We start from the raw sequence: 19,664 nt of genomic DNA on the forward strand, positions 1-19,664 counted from the left end.
CAGTTCTTAGATTCAGTAACATTATCTAGCTGTTAAAATGCACCATGACAACTTGTCATATGCAGCACAGGAGAAGAATATAAATCAGTAATAATTTGCATATCTTTTCTATTAAATAGATATTGACCTGGTGAAAGGTAAGCATCATGATTAAATCATTATATTCTGTTATTTCTAAAATCAGCTCCTTTGGTGAGCAGTGCAGTGTGAAGTGAACCTGCTTTTCATACATTGTTTCCATTTCTCAGACTATGATGCAACCTATGAATATGATTACGATGACGATCAAGATAACTGTAAGTTTTCAATGTATATTGGAAGCAATACTCTACTCTCACTTACGACCTGAAATGTTTCTTTACAATACATGTCTGACTTATTTTCAGGGTATATTACTGACACTTTTGGTGAGTATTTGAGAATGCAAAAGCTGCATATAAAGTCATTAACTGTAAAGATGCTGCTTGCAATACAGTCCTGTCATTGGTTTCAGTGCTTGGGAGTGAGGAGGATTGTCCTTTAGCTGAATGTCTTGTGTTTTTAGAGCCTCAACCCAAAATGGGAGCCATCAGGGGATTCTCCTCATCAGGTTGAGTCAACATTTTATTTATTTTCTCTTTAGTAGGCCCTTAAACTAATTTCAGTAGTTAATGTATATACTAAATATTATCTTTTGCAGTTGATGGAGATCCTCATTTTGTGGTCCAGCTAGCAAAGCTTCAGCAAAACCTGTGTTTCACAGTAGATGGCAGGGCTAATGATGTCCTCAGACTGCTGGAAGACCCAGAGAGAAGTATGCAGAGCAATAAGATCTATAATCTGACACTGTAATTTTGGTGTTTAAACGTCTACATATGTCTCCTTTCTCTTCAAGATATCATTGTAGATGGCCACCTAATGGGGGCTCCCTCCAAAGATGGTGTTGAAGACCGTTTGCGAAACTACTTTGACCAGCTCACAATCTCCGCGGTCACGGGCAACTCTGGTGACATCATGATCACACTCACGCTGGACGCTGTAGTTTTGGAAGGTGAAGGGCGGGATACGCTTCCCATCAATCAGCAGGGATCAGTGACGAGGCAAGGCGTGACTGTTACTGTGGACAACCACCAGAGCTGCTGGATCGAGCTGGCAGAGGGCGTGCAGTTCCTGGTCCTGTTCCATCATTATAAACATCCAAGCTACCTGCAGTTGGCTCACCTGGGTTTTTACATCACAGATGGGCGAGGGCTTTCTGACTCCACCCAAGGCCTTCTGGGTGCGTACACTGAAGCTTCCACTGAAAATAAATATGTTGTTTTGTTTTGGTACATATGGCATAAAACACTTAAAATACTTAATTGCAGATAAAAAGCTCCCACTTATAAAACCATTTTAAATACTACACTGTTGGCTATTGTGCCCAGTGGTTTAAAAGAAAGCTGGCCACGACATTCAATTTTCATTTCTTTAGATGTGATATCAGTTATAGAAAGAGAGTTGTTGTATTCAGTCTTACTAGCTTAAAAAAAGAAGACGACTGGACTTCTTTAGTTTTCTGGAAGATGTTTCATCTCAGCCAATAGTTCCCTTGAATGTAATAAAAAAATAAATAGCAAATAAACAAAAATATTCAGGATCAATATCTCTTTCCTGATCTGATTACTAGAAAAAAACCTGCAAACCTCACTGTCAACAGTTTAATGTACAACCTTTCTAATTTCTACCATTGCCAACCTAAACATCAGCTAACGAATGCTACAAATGTTTAAATCCCATCGCAACCGTAAGTGTCAGCGTAGGTTCTCAGTCATGCAGGTTAAGGTAGTCTAAGGAGCTAATGGGATTTGGGGTTAGTATGTCTCTTTGCTTAATCATAGACTCTATATAAAAGATTATGTAGCCACTATTACCATTACTTTGAAGCCTGTTGTTGATCATTTTTACTATTTTATTTGACTATTTTACCATTTAAAGCATTTCACCATCATAGTTTTTTGAAGTATGATGCATCATTAATAATGTAGTGGACCTGACAGTGTAAATGGGGGCTGCTGCATATTCATACAGTACTGACTTGTCAGCCTACTTGATGTGATGATGACTGTTTTGTAATATACCAAACAAGCATTATGTAAACAATCTCTTGTACACATGGATTTTAAAACTTTTAACAAAAGAATGTAGCACACTACAGAAGGCCTTACTTTTTAGACTCGAAGACACTTTCCATCTTTTATGTACAGTCTATGATCTTAGTGTTAAATGTAAATGATAAATAGAGCAATCAAACGTGCTTATTTACTCAAGCCATATATCAATCAAGTGTCAAAAAATAATAATCGGATACCTCAAACTTATAGATGAATACAGGAAGTGAGTTTAAGTTGTTACTTCTCATCATTTCTGTCCTTTATCCATCTGCAGGCCAGTTTCAACGCGCTGACATTAATATAACAGTGGTGAAAGACTACGTGGATGAAGGTCTTCATCGAGTTAAGAAGGAACAAATTCTGGCCAGGGGGATCCTGAGGTGGGGATCAGAGCAAATGCCAGTTACCCTGCAAGACAAGACGCTGAAGGACTCGGTGCAAAAACGCCACCGAAGCAGCTGCTGGGTGGTGCCCAAGACAGAGATAGAGAGACTACTGGGTCATTCGTATGAGAGCTACGTGGTGAATCATGTGTAATTCTAGCCGAGTCATTTCCACCATGTTGTCTGTTTGCTGCACAGCTCAAGTCACAGCAGGTAATGTGGATAGGTTATCACAAAAGGATGAACCAAAGCTGGGATCCAACTGGGTTAGTTGCCTGAATGGTATTCTGGAAGGGTGGGACAGATTACAGACTGCAAAGAAAAGTTTCCTGTAAAGAAGTAAATACAGCAAAGGATTGAATGGTGCTCCTGTTCCATCTCCACCACTGAATTTGAACCAGATTCAAGCTTCGTATCTATGACAGAGACGCAATGTACTCCTGGTCGCATGGCAACTACAAAATATCCAATGGTTGCTGCAGCAGTTTGCGCATGCTCCAAAATGTCTTGCAAAACAACCCTGTTTACAAGTTGTTTATCAGATTATTCTTATATTTTATGATTGAATTTTTGATAGTCAAAAGCTATCTTTCAGAATTACTTGTAATCATAGTGTAATTCAATAAGTTGTATTTTTAGTACAAGTGTATATAAAACATTAATGTATGTATGTGTGTATAGATAAACTTCCCGTGTCAGCATTGCATCTTTAATAAGCAACACAAATCAGTCTTTTCCAGGTTTGCCATGTGCTTTTTATTTTTCTGTCATTTCATTCATAGTTTAATTCATTTTATTTGTTACACAAGACATTAGGCATTGTTCACATACTAGTGATCAAACAAGGACAGTAAGTTTTCTACTACTCAGTCTATTTCTTTTGTCAATTTCAAGGGATATTTGTCAATAGTGGTTTTCAAAGGCCATACTAAACAGTACAACCACACATGAGGCTTTTGTTTTCAATAAATAAAAAAGAGGATAGTATCTGATGCTGAGGAAGGGTGGGTGGGGGGCTTCAGATATATCTATGTTCAAGAAGTAAACAGTATTCCAGTTATCACCAGATAATGTGTTTCCAGGATGAAGAGCACACACAATGTTAAATGACGCACAGTGCGAACACACAGCTGTATCGATTTTGACTCCAGATCTATGACTGACTGCTGCTGTTGTCCCTCCATCAAAACCTGTTTCTTAGGAATGCTAAAAATCATTAAATCCTGATGCAACACTGGAATGATCACTAAATTAGGTAAACATAACACATGACACAGCAAATAAACAAACAAAAGAAATCGGTGTGCATAACGTTTCAAATCCATTTTATCATCAGAACGTAAACTATTAGCATAGCATATTCAGCATTTGACGTAAACCCTTCCACGATACGTCAGCGAAATTCAAATAAATAGAGCTCAAAGATAAGACACGTCAACACCCCAGACGCGATAACTTTGTTTAGAGTTGTCAAGGGGTTGGTCGCGGTGGATAAAGTGAAATGGAACCGCTTCAGTTTTCAGTAAAGTAAAATGGATCGTAGCATCTCGTGTTTGTTTTGATCCATAACGAGCCAAGCCACAGATCAATCTGTGCACTGCAGAGATATGAGGAACTGTCTCAGGTGTACAATAACACCTCTGACTCGGTAGGAAACAGCATCCTCTCTATAGTGTTCAGCCAGCTCTGCAGAGCAACATACACCACCAAACTTTTAATGTCAGCGAGCTTTGCCAATAACAGAATCACCAGTTTTGGCACAAGACTGGCCTCCCACTACATGTTAGTAAAAACAAAGCAGTCAATGTTTTGAATGGGTCCAAACATTTGAATTAGACCCAAAATTAAGGCTACAACCAAATAAAAGCATCTTGGTTCACTCTCATGGGGCGGCACTTGGAACTGTGGTTTCATACTTATGCTATGCTACAGTCTTTTGAAAATTTCTTGCTTTTCCCTCTATGTCACACTACAATTTTTTTCTGAGTTTTAATCCCAAGGGCAATGACTTATCTCAATGACAAACACAAGGGTTGAAACAACCAAGACACGATCTGGTGCTTCCACTGAGAGCCGAAATTTCAGTCTTCACTCTCTTCCCCCGCAAGTGAAACTTCGCCAAGACAACAATCTCCTCACATACATTCTTATCCTTCACCATTTCAAAAATCTTCCAGATCTCTTCACAGAAACCCTCACCTAACACAAGACAAATCCTCACCATGCCTTTTTGCCCCAATGATCCCTTTTTCTTGTAAATGTTCAACTCGAAGACCACGGTTTCATCCTCTGCTCTGTAAACTTCATAACTTCAGCCAGTGAAATGTGCACCAAGCATATAGAAATAAAACTCTTCAATAATTTAAAATGTTAGAAAGTAAACTATTCAAATTCAAAAGTGACATCACACAACAGAGATAAACAAACTTTTTTTGTGTTTTTCTTTTTCAGGAGGGAAGGGTTGACAGTTAGTAGCCACTGATTAGCTTGCCTGCTAGCACAGGAAACACAACAGCATTGCAAAGTGAGCACTATCAGCTGACAGAACAGCCCATTTATATGTAACTTTTCATCACATTTTTTTGTTTTGTTTTTTTTTTCTGTTTTTGCCCGACCAACAGATTTTGCCAAAATGAGCGGCATCTATTGAAGAAACACAGGTAAAAGACCAAGTAAGAGAAAAGTGAAAGCAGGGTTGACAGGAGTGATGCGTGGAATGGTCCAGCCTTCATACCGCAGTGTCATTTGAATCTATGTACAATACTACTGTGTGTAAAAGATGCATGCACGTCCACTGGAGGTGACCCTTCCAGAGGATTCTACACTAAGCCGTTACACATCTCTCATGTCAGAGCTATCTGTTGAGACCTCTCGGTGCCATCAACCTTCCATCGACCCAACCTCTGATATGAGGAGAAAGATGTTACAGGAGGAATGAAATGCTTTGGAAATTGCCAACAACAAGTAATAAATTCACCTCTAATGCTAATAGTTAAGACATGATTATACTGTAAATTCTACAATGGAATGAAAAACCATATCAACCCTGCTTTTCAGTGACAGAGAAAGGGAATGTGAGCATTTGAAAAGCGTGTATGTGTGTGTCTGTGAGCATTTATGTGTCTGAATGCGTGCCAAGAGAGGACGAGAGAGAGCGACGCGAGGAGGTGGAGGCAAACGGCTGAAGACGGGCTCAGAAGCTCAGACGCACACCCTCTCCACCACTCTCACATTTTACCCATTTTGCTTTTAAAGCACTGTTTAGGCAGCCCCGGCCCTCTACTGAAAGCCCCGTTGCCTCCAGTTTTGCATCCACCTCCTTTCCCAGCCTTGCCCTCTCTCAGAAGCCCCCCCTCTCTAGCTCACTGCTCATCCTCCCCAAACACATCGTTCTGTTTGCGTTTCATGTTTTCAAAGTCAAAGTCGCTCCCGGTCGTACGTTTGTAGATGTCCTTGATGTCATTGCAAGTGGTCTCGAAGTGAGTGGTGGCATCGTAGGACCTTGATGCGAAGATCTGAGGAAAAGGTTCAATAACAAGACTTAGATTTTACAGCATTGCTAGCAGGTCTGTGAGGCTGCAGTGCTCATTTCCAGCTTCACATTTTTATTCAAAAATATACAAAAGTAGCTTTGCATGATCCTTATTTATTGTCATACCAGGCCTCTGTGCACCTGCACAGTTCATCTGTCTGAAACAAGCAGATCTATCTCCCATCTCCTAACAAAGCTTTGTAAATGACTGAAAACAGAGGGTTTAAACACAACATAGCTCTGTGTCTAATATGAACATATTAGGGATATCCACTCATAGTGACATCATACAGAGGCAAGAGGGGAAAAAAACTCTGAATCTGATTGTTTAGAGCAGTCTGATGCTTGCAGCTAAAATTTCAAGCTGGCACCTAAACGCCTCACATGCACATACAAGCTGGCTTCAAAAGTGAGTCAATCCCCACAGCCTCCTATGCTAACATTTTAGAGCAGAAACAAATCTGGGCTTTATTTAAGGTCTTTTGGGCTATTTTTAAAACAATTAACTGTCAAATATCTTGCATTTAACTGTATTAAAAGCGCTATGCATTTGGTGAGTGAATTCTACCGTTCTGTATGGAACTTAGCACTAATTAGCAGGTGTCTGCATCTATTTTATGTACTCATACAGTTTATGGGTGCCTCTTGCTAACCAAACTTGTTAACTTGAAAGGAATGCAAACTCTCATCCATTTCTGGGTCCAAAATAACCAAGCGGGCCAGCTGTTGCCCATAAAATTGAAGCTTCCAAAAAGGAGATCACGATACAAGTGACATCACTAGATCATCACTACAGCCATCTTCTATGCACAGTCTATGATAGAATGATAATTACCTATCTAGTACAACATTTCTTTGCAACAAAGTGGTCAACTGACCCTTCAACTCAGCCGTATTAGTTGTGGCAGCGTATTAATTTGTTATCTTGTAAAATACAATATTTTTTCTGGATGTTACCCTTGGAAAAAATGTCTCACCTGGCTCTCAGTACCATCATCTGTGGGCTCATAAAGGTCACTAATAGCCACAAACCTGCGGGGAAAAAAAATGTGATTTATCCCAGTTATATATACGTCCCCCCCCCCTCATGTAACTAAAAACATACATGAATTTGAATAAGCAAGAAGTAAAATGTGGGACTCACTTTTGGTCGATGGGCTCCAGCAGCTCCAGAGCTGGCTCAATTTCATTCTCAGGTTCACTGGTTTCCACGGTGGTGCTGACAATAGCGATGTACTTCCCCTGGGCCGCCACGTTGTGAGCATAGGAGATCATGCACACATAGATGTCTAAAGAACAGACAAAGGAGTTAACAGGAAGAGATGGTTAAATCAAGAGTTAACTTCAAGCTGGATTAATTGACGTTTTTGTCCACTTGGAGGCAGCAGGAACGAGCTGTATACACACTGACACGTTATCGTCCCAGTTGAGTAAACAGTTGCCTGTTTATATAAGCATTCATCTGGAGTCATGTTTCTAGCCACCTGCTGTGTGTCTCATATCTCATTTCCTTTAGCTTTGCTTTTGTTTCCATAACTTTTTAACAAAAAAAAAAAAATCTCAGGGTTGCTCCAGTATATGCACAAGTTACTTTTTTAAATTGTCTTTCTTCTTCTTCTTGTCAAGCAAGTTGTCTATAGTGCTTATTTTCCTTCCTTCTTTTATTTTATCCAACTTTACTGTTTAAATCAGGTGAGTAACAGTGATAGTAAATCAAAACAGTACAACTGAAACTATTAGCAGAAAGGTGCTAAAAGGGCAACTGCAGATCTCATCACTTCTAGTTTGTCACATTTAACATGGAGTCTGATGTTTATTGATTAGGGATGTTAAAAAAGAATCTAAATTTAATCTGTAGGGGACTAAATCTGCACCATTTCTTTGAAGAATAAAAAGCAGAAATATTGAGTATAGAAAATATTGCTCACCTGAGTTGCGATTAACCTGATTCTGAGGAATGATGATCTGACAGGAGTTGGCATCATTAGTGTTTTTGATGGGATGGCTGAGGATGCAGATCACACGGATCACCTGACCCGCTTTACGGACACGGTCTGGGATGTAACTAGGGTCGCAAATGAGCTGCTTACAACGAGCCACCTGCAGTGGGAACGAGACAGTAATGATGTGAGTCTGCTGGCTAAGTGCATTTGTCTGAATAAACCTTAGGCGTAACCACTTTAAAATTTGTAATGATACTGTTAAACTTGTGTAGCTGTGGACAATAAGGCAGAATCTGCTTTACCTCGCCCTCAGACTTTACTCCAATCACTTTTCCACCTTCCATCACGATCTCATCCACAGGTTTGTTCAGCATGTAGGTTCCTCCATAGATTGCACTCAACCTAAGATTACAAACGAGTACGATCCGTTAACTCGAGGAGTGGTTTTGATAGTTATGACAGACTCCATCATAAATATCAGAAGTTTAATTTAAGTTAAAATACCTGGCAAAGCCCTGTGGCAGTTCTCCCAGACCATAGAGGGGGTAGAGATAAGGGCTCTTGCCATACCGTGCCAGTGATTCACTGTAGAGTTTGATACGGTTGATCGTCTCCAAACAAGGAACATCAAGATAGCTGAAGTGGAGCAAAAGCAATGTGAGAACCCCATTGGTATCTGTTTAAGCACATAATAACAATAAACCCTTGGTATTCCCTGATAAGAACATCTGTGACTCATATTTGAAAGCATGCAACTGTGACATTAAGCAGAAATAAACAATTAAACGGTTGATGATGGGTGATGTTGTTCTTACTCATCTGTCCTGTAGAGGGCCAGGGCGTGGCCAGTGAAGTCAATGACATCCTGGCCGAGGTCAAACTTCTTGTAAACGTCCCTCATCGTTGTGGTTTTAGGGTCCACGCCCTCAAAGGTCTTGGGGTCATTCTCATCAAAATTGGCCACAAAGACTAAAAACTTTCGAAACCTCCTCTTTTCAAACATTCCCATCAGATCTGTGAATTCAAACCGAGGTTTCAGCACTCTACTGTCGACGTCATCGCGTGCAAAACGTAATGAGACAACATTCAGGTGACTTACTTGAAGCTAGTGCCTCAGTCTCAGTTGATGGCACCTTGTAGATCTTTCCTCCTTTGTAGACAAAGCTGCCTTCCACTACTTTAAAGTCCAGATACCGTGTCACTTCTGTGTATAGCAGCATCTTAACAAGCTGACCTGCAATCAGGGAGGCAAACACACGCAACATCTTACAGGCTCTGTGTTAAATCCACACTACATATACAACATAACCACAAATCCCTTGAAAGCCTACAACATAACATGCTGTAACATGACGCGCACCTCACAGGAAATATAACTATATGTCGCGTTAACAAATCCCACAGCTATTGTATTTCGCCTGCTTAGTCTGGTCGATTCCTCCTATGCATTTCCAGCTACTTTTTTACCCTAGTTTTTGAATGGATCACTAAGAGGACAACAGCCACCGCCTTAATGTAAGAACTCAGAAATGTCATCAGATTCCTGGTGGGGGATTTTGAAAATTACTAGAATAAATATGAGGAAATGCACAAAAAAGTGGAAAAACTTCATGGACAAATATGATGGCCTCTGAAAAAATACTGATTGGAACAAAGATTAAAGGCCAGGAGAGAAAAAAGTCCCAGCATTTTATTTGTTCCTGTCACGAATGGCACTGCTTATAAAACACCAGGACATGGTAAAACACCACCCACAAGCATTAATGCTGGCAAAGGTGTTGGCCACTTAAATAGGTTACATTGCCGGGTCTCCAGAGTCACCTAAACAAGCAGTTAGTGTGTGACCAACCTTGAAGAATTAAAGCATTTTGCAGTTACAGTATTAAGCTCCAGAATTACCCCGTTGAATAGTCTGAAAAGCCCTTTGGCTCTTGTGTACTTATCACGTGCTAACTTTTATGGCATTTCTTTATATAATTAGCAACAGGATTCTAACCGTTGGCCATGAGAAACTTGGGTATGAGGTCAACGTTCCAGTCACGTCCTCTGCCCATTGACTCAGGTGGGGTATCTGGCAGACTGAAGCGCTTGTACAGCTGTGGAAAAGGAAAGGAAAGCCTGTGAGGCCCATCGAATCTGAGGCTTTACAGATGATAAAGCAGTTAGCAAATGAAGACAGTAAAAGGGTGACAGATGGGACTTGAAGTAAAATGAGATATACTGAGAAACATTAAAAGTTTATTGATTGGTTTTATAGATCCCAGAAGTCCTTACCTCCTCCAGGGGGGTAATGGAAGAGCTCTCCCCACCGTAGTAGGGGTTTCGGTCCATGTGCAGAACCTTCTTGCCATTCACGGACATGATCCCAGACAGAATGCATTCCTGCACGAAAACGGATTTATTTATCCAACACATCAATCACATCAATAACTCTTAGGTATAAAACAGCCCTATAATAAATCCTTCTCCTGTCAAGGCTCCAGTGTTTTAGGGATGTGTTGAATCATTCATTGAGGGGTGTAGTTTAAGTTGTCAAGATGAGAAATGTTTCTAGTATTTTGGTCTAGACCTTAGCATATCATTAGAGATAGGCACGCTGCTTAGTTTAGACACTGAATGTAAATGGAAGTAAGGAGGTTCTGACAGACGGATGCGGGGGACAGTGGAAAAGATGTACGCATGCGTGATTGCATCGTCTTAACAACGTAGCTACTATAATAATAATAATAATAATAATAATAATAATAATGTAATTAAAAATGCATTACATAAAAAAGAAAAATTGTGTGGACATGCATCGTTGTATTTGATTCCATTTATAAAACTACCAGAATATCCGCTTCCGTGTCTGCAAAGAGCTGGGAGAATAGCACAGAAAGCGCACTTCTGCCGCAGAGGGTGTGATGAGTGAAAGGAAAGTGCGGCGATAGTGGCAGCAGTGAAAAGCTCTGTCATTTAATAAACCGGAGCTCAGGCCTGCGCCAACCTCAGGATGGAGGCCTGCCTATGCAAAGAGGACCATGACACACTGTAGGGTTACGCCTAAAAGATGCTGCTGGGTGTAACACAACACTGAGCCGGCTGTGACTCTGGAAAGCAAACAACTCCCGGTCGAGGAACTATTTGCTTCTCGTCGTGTACAAGCAGATCAGCTGGTGCGGTTTATTTCCAAAGCGCATCTCTTGTGATAAATTTCTAATGTGACACGCCGGGAAGCAAGAGGCTTCCACTCTTTGGCTAGGATAGAGGATATCGGGCCTCTGGTCTGGCTAAAACCATCCTTTGGGAAGCTGACAGAATCAATTCGGTGTGTTTCTGTGCAGACAAAACGAAGCTTGACTACTCACTGTGAGTCCGGTGCCCAAAACGATCACATCATATTCCTCATCCATGTTGTCTCACCGCCTCTCCCGTCTCGCCCTCTTTTTGCCTTGAGAAATGAAGGGTATTGAAAGCAAATAAAATTGGTTAGTCCACAAACCGGGTAACTGTCTCTCACTGTCTCTGCACAGGTCCTTTGAATTGCTCTTCAAAGTAAAATATTATTTATTAATCATTGGGTATAAATGACCAATGGAATACACAGTCCACACTGTCACCGGCGAGGACGACCAAAGATGGCCCTGATCGTGGAGCAGTCTAGAACAATGTCACTGCGCGTCGGCAAATAGTGCGCATCCTCCTTCCCTATTTCCCATCCTGCCACACAATCAGTGTTGCCAACTTAGCGACTTTGTCGCTATATTTAGCGAGTTTTCAGACCCCCTTAGCGACTTTTTTTTTCTAAAAAGCGACTAGCGACAAATCTGGCGACTTTTTCTGGTGTTATTGGAGACTTATTTATGACGACTTTTTGACGTGAAAACGCGTATCGCTCTTACTCTCACCAAGCAGCGGTGCTGCCTTGGGCACGTCACCTGTGGCAAAGCGCTCACGGGCGGAGGACAGTCCTCCCCAAGCTGCTATCAGGGCAGGAGACGTTCACACCTGTGCGTGCAAACGGCAAATAAATCGCGCATGAGCGAAGCTCCTACTGTAACGCAGTCAGTTCTTCTTTTACTGTTATGCTGTTTTGTGGATCACAAGGTTTAAAACTACTTATAAACACACACTCTCACACACAAAGTAACTCCACCAGAGTGCCAATATCGGGTCACTTTTGCCGGTCCAGGCCTGGATAAAGGAGCAGGGTTGGAATTGTGACATTAAAAAACAATAATTGCAAAAAGAAATTTAATTTGTAGTTTTAAATAAATTCTAACTGCATTTAGGACGTTTTTTACTCACTTTATGTCTCTTCCACGATGTTATTTCTCTCTCCAACAGCGTAGGTTACAATTACATTAGCATGACCAATTATGCAAATTAGGCGATGACGTCATTTGGCGACTTCTAGCGACTTTTAGGACAACCAATAGCGATTTTCCTTACTGAGGAGTTGGCAACACTGCACACAATGGACTCAAGCTGCAAAGCGAGAGGCGTCGCTTTGAGCCGGCTTTGGCGATTGTTTATTTTACACAGGGGCTGTGCTGTTGTGGAGTTTGGCTTTTGTTTTTGGCCATTTTGAAACCACAATGTTTGTGTTCTCTAATTTCTTATTCTATCTTTCCTTCCCAGTTGTAGGCGCAGCGTTGCGTGGATGAAGGCAGAGATATCCTTCCGCTGCTACAGCTGTGTGGATGGGAGTTGCTTTCACTGACTGAGCGCACGCACTAGGCCTTTACAGCAGGGGTGTTTCCAAGCTTTTCTTCTTTCTTTCTTTTTAACGGGGTGGTACAGGGGTGTGGGGTGGGGGACCAGGAGTATGGCAGGGGGTCGTAATGTTTGATCGGATTTAAATATTATTAAGAACAGTGTCTTTTCTGCAGCCCTGTCTCCCAATAAAGACGGTGTTACAAGAAAAGCAGTGCTGCAAAAGATTTGGATAACCTTTCTGCAAAGTGGCTAAACAAGCATTTAGGCCTCTTTTTTAAGTAAATGTCACATTCCTATTTAAGTAGTCTGTTTTGGCTGTGAAACGCTACCTACAGTCCCAAGTAGCTAAAGTAAAAGTATTTGTTATACAGAGTTAATTATGCAGTCATGATCACTGAATGATTAATATATTATCCTTTTTATGTTACCGTGATGTTGAGGTTTATATATGCCTTACATTTGATAATATCACATAGGAGTTCAGCAGTAAGATGTTAGCATAATTATGCTTTTTGGGACAGGTAAAATGATAAGTAACTACAGCATTAACATAACTGTTATTAGGCTACTGTTTATTTAATTATTAGTAATTATTCATCTCTGGCTCTCTTCCACAATGAATCTTTTGTCCTGGCTTTCTCCCATCACCCCAACCCATTGCAGCACATGGCTGCCCCTCTCTGAGCCTGGTTCTCTTGGAGATTTCTTCCTGTTTAAAGGGAGTTTTTCCTTCCCAAGTGTTTGCTCATAGAGGGTTGTTGGATTGTTGTTGTTTTTTTATTTTTTTGAGGAGTGGCTTTTCAATTAAATAAATGTTTAGACTGATTTATTTATCTATTTATTATTTACTCAATTACTTATTTGTAATTGTTAGGACATGAAACAAAGAGGGAATTTAACACTTTAACTCTTAAACGCTTAAGAGTATCTTGGCCAATTAGTCTACGCCCTAAATGAAAGTGTGAAAAAAAGAAAATGTGGATATAAATGAAGTAATAATGGAAGACTACCGTATTTGTTTAAACGCACACACATGCACACACAAACACACGCACACCATACTTTAAAGAATCAATTGTTCTTCTAAGCAATGTGGTCAGCTGGTGGTACTGTAGCGGTTTCTCCCCTGGAAATGCTCAACTGAGAGCAAAGCTGTAGTGTGTCATTGGTGTCAGCAGCTGCTGCGGGCTGTTCGGGCTGAATGAAACAAGCAGGAAGTCATCTCTTCAGCACATGACTGTCAGGTGGTGTGGGTCACGTGAGCATAGAGTTACGGAAAAGTCTAAACGAAAATGGCAGGTTCGAGGAGCTCCACTCGGTTAATGGGTCTTTATATTCTACTTTTCGCCCCTTTTTTCGCCTTGGGGAGCGCCACGTCTCAAGTGCCTTTTCTTATGTGGTCCAGTGAACGGTAATATTTAGTTTTTCTTACTTATTCATTCAGCAAAACTCACTTTAACTACCGGCAAAGTTATCTTGTATGCTAACTCGAATGCTAACTCTTCTAGCTACTTTGCTGCCCAACCTATTCAAATTCAAATTCAAATTTTATTTGTCACACACACACACACACACACACACAACCATACACAGTATGACATGGGGGTGAAATGCTTGTAGCTGTGCAATTCCCGACCATTAAATGACAGAAAAAGATTTATAGCATTTACAATTTACAGGTTACTACACAAATTTACAAATTAACTTAAATTTACAGCAAACCTAGCAAACACCAATCGTTTAAAGTCTAGATGCTAAATATATAGAGGAGTATTTACACATAAATTGTAGAGATTTGCTTGTGCGTTTTGTTACAATTTGTTCATAATGGCCATCCTTTTATTTCTTAATTTTGAAAAAACCCACAGGAGTCTCCCTGATTTAACCCCTAACCTGACGCTCTTTAGCGCTAGTAGATATGTTTATTCTGATGTTGTTGATCTTCATCTGCTGTAAGATCAAACACATTTACACTACAGACAGTGAGTTTTACTAGGGTACTGCACTTCCTTAGGATGATGCACACAGGAATTTAAAATGTGGAAGTATACTACTGTATGAGGTGGTGTGTTAAGCAGGAGGACAAAGCAAGGTTGATATACCAAAATAGTTTTCTTTGATGATAGGATGAATATCTGATTTGTTATTTTTGTTGTTGTTATTTAGACATTTCTTATATGTGTATAATGTTATGCCAGCTTTACAGGAAACACAGTTTTGTTGGGGCCTATTCAGAGGATTCATTTGATTGACTAATGGGTCTCTTTTAAAAATGAAGTACTGTGCTTCATAATAAAAGCCGCTGGGATTTTCAGCATTTTCAAAAAATGTGTCAGTGCAACTGAACCACTTAATATCACAATTCATCTTTATTTATTTTTTTCTTTATGTTTAGCTTGCCACCACTGGCCTCACCTACAGCTGGTCATATAGCATCTTACGAGCAGCTGAGTGCCTACCTCACCTCTGCCTTCAGCTCTGGCTCCCACACTGTGCTGCTGTTCTTGCAGGACAAGGTCAGTACCTGACACATAAACTAGATTCTGGCCCTGTAATGAATATGTTTATGTCACTAAATTGTTCACCATTTGTTGATTTGAAAGCTAGTCATTTTATATGCAAGTTGTGCAAAATGGGGTAGTTGTACTGCATTCCCATGTGACACTGCAACAGTGTGGTGTGACAGTGAGTTTTGGCATCACTTCCCATTTCTCTGTTCCTCTGTGATACATTGGGTCTTTTTTTGTGGTGGTGGTGAACACTCAGTGTTGTGACTGAGCCATATATTTATATTTTCCCATGTGATATTTTTAATCGTGACTGTAATCGTCATGAAATTGTCATTGTAAATCCTCTATGACTTTTAATCAACTACACAAGCACAAACAAGATATTCCTTTAGATGTAGCTTGCGTGAAAAGTGTGAACGTGACAATGATTTCATTCCAGTTTGTTGTCAATTGAGGTATCGTGGAGCCGCCAGTTCACTCATATTTTGGCACACTAGCATACTGTCATGCATACACACAACAAGTCACTCAAACAGACATTAAGATTTGAAATGTAGTTTTTCCTAGTATTACTGAAACAAAGAAAATGAAAGAAGTAGCAGATAATAATTGTCCAAATTAATGTAATTTGTACAGGCTGTATTTTTTTTTTTTTTAAAGAATGATAAATACAAACTGAGCCATTAAAAAAAGAATTCCGTTAAAATAATGTCTGATTATGAATGGCATTCAGTCAATTTAGCTGCTAAATTAATTGCTCGTGAGTTAATGGGACTGGTAAATGTTTTAGTTATTAAAGTCTTCCTGAATTCAAGAATTATTTCCTTTTTTGTATTTAGTTAAGCAAAGATGACTTCACAGTCTTTGGTGGCGTATTTGGGAATAAGGAGGATAGTGCCTTTAAAAACATTGAGGTATGTTTTTATAAACTATATGTTAGTCCAAAATTAATATAGTTTTTTCCTAGACAAACAGACTGATAATTGTGCCCACTTGATCCTTTTCAGGATGCAATGCAGTCTTCTACCTCAAAAGTGACACTGCCTGCCTTGGAGTGGTCTGGTTCCTTTAAAATGGCAGCTCTGCTGCAGGAGAAGCTCGGTGTTTCGCCTGTGCTCGTCGATGCAGACACTCTCTCACATCTGACTATCAAAACGTCTGTCAGCAACCTCCTGCTCATCAATCTTCCTTATTGTAGCAGGTGAGATTTTGTTTTGTTCAAAGTTATATTGAATAATCAGTTATCTGTTTTTAATTAATACTTAAAGTCTATTATTTTTAAATTGTTTTGTAGCTTACAGAAGTCATGCAAGGAAGTCCTACATGAGAATGGTATGTTTTTAAGTGCTGAGGATTAAAAACATTTATAACTGTATATGACATTTACAATTACAAACATGTATAATTGTAGTCAGCATTATATGTTATATTTTGATTTGTGTATAATTTGAATGCATTTTGCTGTCAACAGATGAAATTATTGGAAAAGTTCTGAGTTCAATGAAAGCAAAAAACATCCCATACACTGCAATATACACAGGATTCCAGCCATCACGAGTATGTTTTTAAAATTAGTCAAAACGTGCCACATTATAACACATTCTCAATGTTTGGGTATTTTTTGAGAATGAACAACATTTTGATAACTTTGCAGGTGATTTCAGAAACCCAGATTTCTGATCAGCCAGTGGGTCGGTCCTTGCTACAAGCAGATGGACCTGAAGTTAAGCCTCCCATCATGTTTAATGTATCTGGTGGTCCCTGCATAATGCTGTGGGCTCAAAATCTCACTGTCAGACTGAGTCCGAGCTCACCATGGATCGACCTTGCTCAGGATGTACCTTCTCTTGTTGGATCACTGTGTAATGGCAGTACCTCACGGTAAAGTGGCCTTTCATTATTTCCCAAAGCAATATCCAGCCTGTGATGAGTTTATGCTTTTTTGTTTTTTAAAGAGAAATAATCAGTTGCATGTTTTATTTTTTTCTCATTTCAGGCTTGTGCTTAGTTACCAATCAGGCTTTACATTAAGGTAAGGCAAAAAGTTGCTTATTAAAGATTCAAAATTGTACCTTTTCAATTAGTTAATAACTCTAACATGTCCCCAGGATGTGCTTTTCAATATTGTGCTCAATGTACCATAGCAATAGTATTTCTATGTATTTGTATTTACTCTTTAAATATCACGCACTACACCCCTGCTTTTCCAAACCGGTTCTTTCAGTGTGTGTGGCTTTAAATCTAGCTGAGCCGCTGCTGCTTCTGCCCACACCCTGTTTAAAAAGAAGTTTGTGAGTGACAGTGTGTACTAATGGGTGCAGCACAGTGCTGGCATGAATGAGGCGTTCTGTTGCTTTGCTTTCTCTAAGAGATCACTTTGTTCTACAATTGAAACACAAAATGACATTTACCTGACATTTAAAATCTTGGAGTCAACAGCTGGTCATTTGGTTCACTTTGTTTGTAGCTGATGCATTTTAGTTATTTTTATTTTGCACACATCTTGGAAGCAGTGAGCAGTGGGGGTTGTCACTATGGACATTTTAGCTCAAGGACTATTTTCTGTCTAGTTTCAACATAGAAACTTACACAACTAGGAGGCCAAGCCTTTGTGCAAGTATTAAGCAATTTGATGTTTTTACAGCTTTCTTATCACACAACAGAGTTCATAAAATGATCATCTTGAGGCATTTTTATAAATAGGGTTGCTAAATTAATGTGGATTTATGTTTAAGTGATAAATGGGATCTTCCTGTTTAATTCTTAGTAAGAACGCGTTTCAAAAAATGAAGTATTTTGTTGAAATTCCTGAAATCACGGCTTCCATTTGAAGACAATTCTCTTTTTCAAAAACAAAGTTTTCTTGTTTTCTAAAAAGGCAAAAATAACTTTCTCAATCTCTGCAGTAGAGATATTATTTCCATGTAATGTTTAATGTTTCAGACTTTTAAAAAAATATACTATATTTTTAATATCACTGCTAGCATCTGTTTATTTTAAAATCCTTCACGGATATGTAAGAGTTTAGAACAACTAGTTTGGAAAGAATAGTTAAACAGTGATTGTGCTTTTTACACTGATACGCTTTCTGACCATCCTTCTCTTGCTGATCTCCAGTTTTTCAATGAGCAAGCGTTTCTATTCTGTCTCTGCACGAGAATGGTTCTCCCTGGATGCAGTTGAGCTGCAGTACGCTAACCTCAGTGCATCTTACATCGCGAGCCGTGACATCTATGCTCCCGCAGAGTATTCCTTTCATTGCCAGTCTGTCGCCAACTTCGGAGATATCCTGCTCCACACAAACACAACAGACAGAAATTCATCTCAATGGAGGCTAAATTTTATCGACTTCCAGGTACAAATATAGTGCCGCATTTGCTAATTTTAAAGTCAAACACCAATGCACGAAGAGGTGTGTTGATGAAGGGTTTCTTAAATAATTGTTTTCTGTTTTTATACAGATTCAGGGCTTTGGGTTGGCCAACAGCACAAACTTCTCCTACGCCAGTGACTGTGCAAGCTTCTTCACCCCAGCAATTTGGATGGGACTGGTGACTGTGCTCCTTACGCTGCTAATTTTAGTGTACGGTCTGCACATGATCATGCAGATTAACACCATGGATCGGTTCGATGACCCCAAAGGCCCATCAATTTCAGTGCCTCAGTCAGAGTAAATCACTTTTTTACTTAAAAAAAAAAAAAAAAAAAGTAAGAACATCCACTCCTCAGTTTTTGAGTGCCCCTTTGTTGATCAAAGAAAGTATCCCTTTGCCTTCTAGCTTTTGTGTTTTTGGGTCTTTTTCTTTAATGTGTGTTTCTTTTGAGTCCTTCCACAGTTATTTTGGCACATTCCACGTCATATTGCCATATTTTACAGGTTCCAGAGTGTATTTTTAATGACTATCATTTTAGAGCGTGTGCCAGATACAGCTAGTATTTTTACTAAAATAATTTGCACACATATCATGGAATGACTTCCTTGCCAACACGAATGTGATCGCTAAATGCTGTAGGACCGTTTCAGACCTCAGTTCTTAATTTTTTATTTTAATTTCCCCAGCCTGACTGTAATTTAAAAACTACTGTTAATGAAAGAAGTGCCTGTGTATATAAATGATCATTTGTGATGTGTTGTGTAGTGCTGCTGTTTTTCCCAATAACATACCTTGGATTCAGTTCTGTGGCCACTTGTCATGGCTTAAATGACACTGATATCCAATGTTTTCTTGGCAAGTAATTTATTTGTATAAAAGGACTTCATTTGCCTTTAAGGTTTACCCTTTGCTTCTGGGTTATCAGCTATTTTAATAACAGTGCCTTGTTTTCAAAAAAAATATTGATGTGCATTTGCAATGAAGTACAATATGATTTGTTTAATTGCAAATAAATCTATAAATTCCTAAGTAATTCTGAAGTTGTGGGCCCCTCAGTTGCAGTTGTTTTATTTCATTATTTTGAGGTCATAT

The 19,664-nt window shown here is 39.5% G+C and overlaps 3 protein-coding genes across 3 annotated transcripts; 2 read left to right on the forward strand and 1 right to left on the reverse strand.

Annotated features, from left to right (window-relative positions):
• The first annotated feature begins 414 nt into the window (after positions 1 to 414).
• On the forward strand, positions 415 to 3,749 carry LOC120737396 (inter-alpha-trypsin inhibitor heavy chain H6-like). Its single transcript, XM_040038064.1, has 4 exons — positions 415 to 589; positions 680 to 793; positions 875 to 1,258; positions 2,407 to 3,749. The coding sequence occupies exons 1-4, from the start codon at positions 559 to 561 to the stop codon at positions 2,667 to 2,669; spliced, it is 792 nt and encodes a 263-aa protein (XP_039893998.1). The 5' UTR covers positions 415 to 558; the 3' UTR covers positions 2,670 to 3,749.
• A 999-nt stretch (positions 3,750 to 4,748) lies between these two features.
• gdi1 (GDP dissociation inhibitor 1) lies at positions 4,749 to 11,637 on the reverse strand. Its single transcript, XM_040038062.1, has 11 exons — positions 11,338 to 11,637; positions 10,265 to 10,372; positions 9,987 to 10,086; positions 9,090 to 9,224; positions 8,806 to 9,004; positions 8,495 to 8,626; positions 8,293 to 8,392; positions 7,976 to 8,147; positions 7,192 to 7,336; positions 7,025 to 7,079; positions 4,749 to 6,030 (listed from the first exon to the last, which is right to left on the reverse strand). The coding sequence occupies exons 1-11, from the start codon at positions 11,380 to 11,382 to the stop codon at positions 5,878 to 5,880; spliced, it is 1,344 nt and encodes a 447-aa protein (XP_039893996.1). The 5' UTR covers positions 11,383 to 11,637; the 3' UTR covers positions 4,749 to 5,877.
• A 2,143-nt stretch (positions 11,638 to 13,780) lies between these two features.
• On the forward strand, positions 13,781 to 19,523 carry LOC120737402 (V-type proton ATPase subunit S1-like). The gene is made up of 10 exons (XM_040038074.1): positions 13,781 to 14,099; positions 15,084 to 15,204; positions 16,038 to 16,112; positions 16,206 to 16,399; positions 16,493 to 16,530; positions 16,670 to 16,755; positions 16,853 to 17,079; positions 17,195 to 17,230; positions 18,316 to 18,553; positions 18,660 to 19,523. Exons 1-10 carry the CDS (start codon positions 13,981 to 13,983, stop codon positions 18,870 to 18,872), a joined length of 1,347 nt encoding a protein of 448 aa, XP_039894008.1. The 5' UTR covers positions 13,781 to 13,980; the 3' UTR covers positions 18,873 to 19,523.
• Positions 19,524 to 19,664: the final 141 nt, after the last annotated feature.

Source organism: Simochromis diagramma, unplaced genomic scaffold (genome assembly GCF_900408965.1).
Source record: "Simochromis diagramma unplaced genomic scaffold, fSimDia1.1 OVJJ01000061.1, whole genome shotgun sequence".
In the NCBI taxonomy this organism is placed as follows: Eukaryota; Metazoa; Chordata; class Actinopteri; order Cichliformes; family Cichlidae; genus Simochromis; species Simochromis diagramma.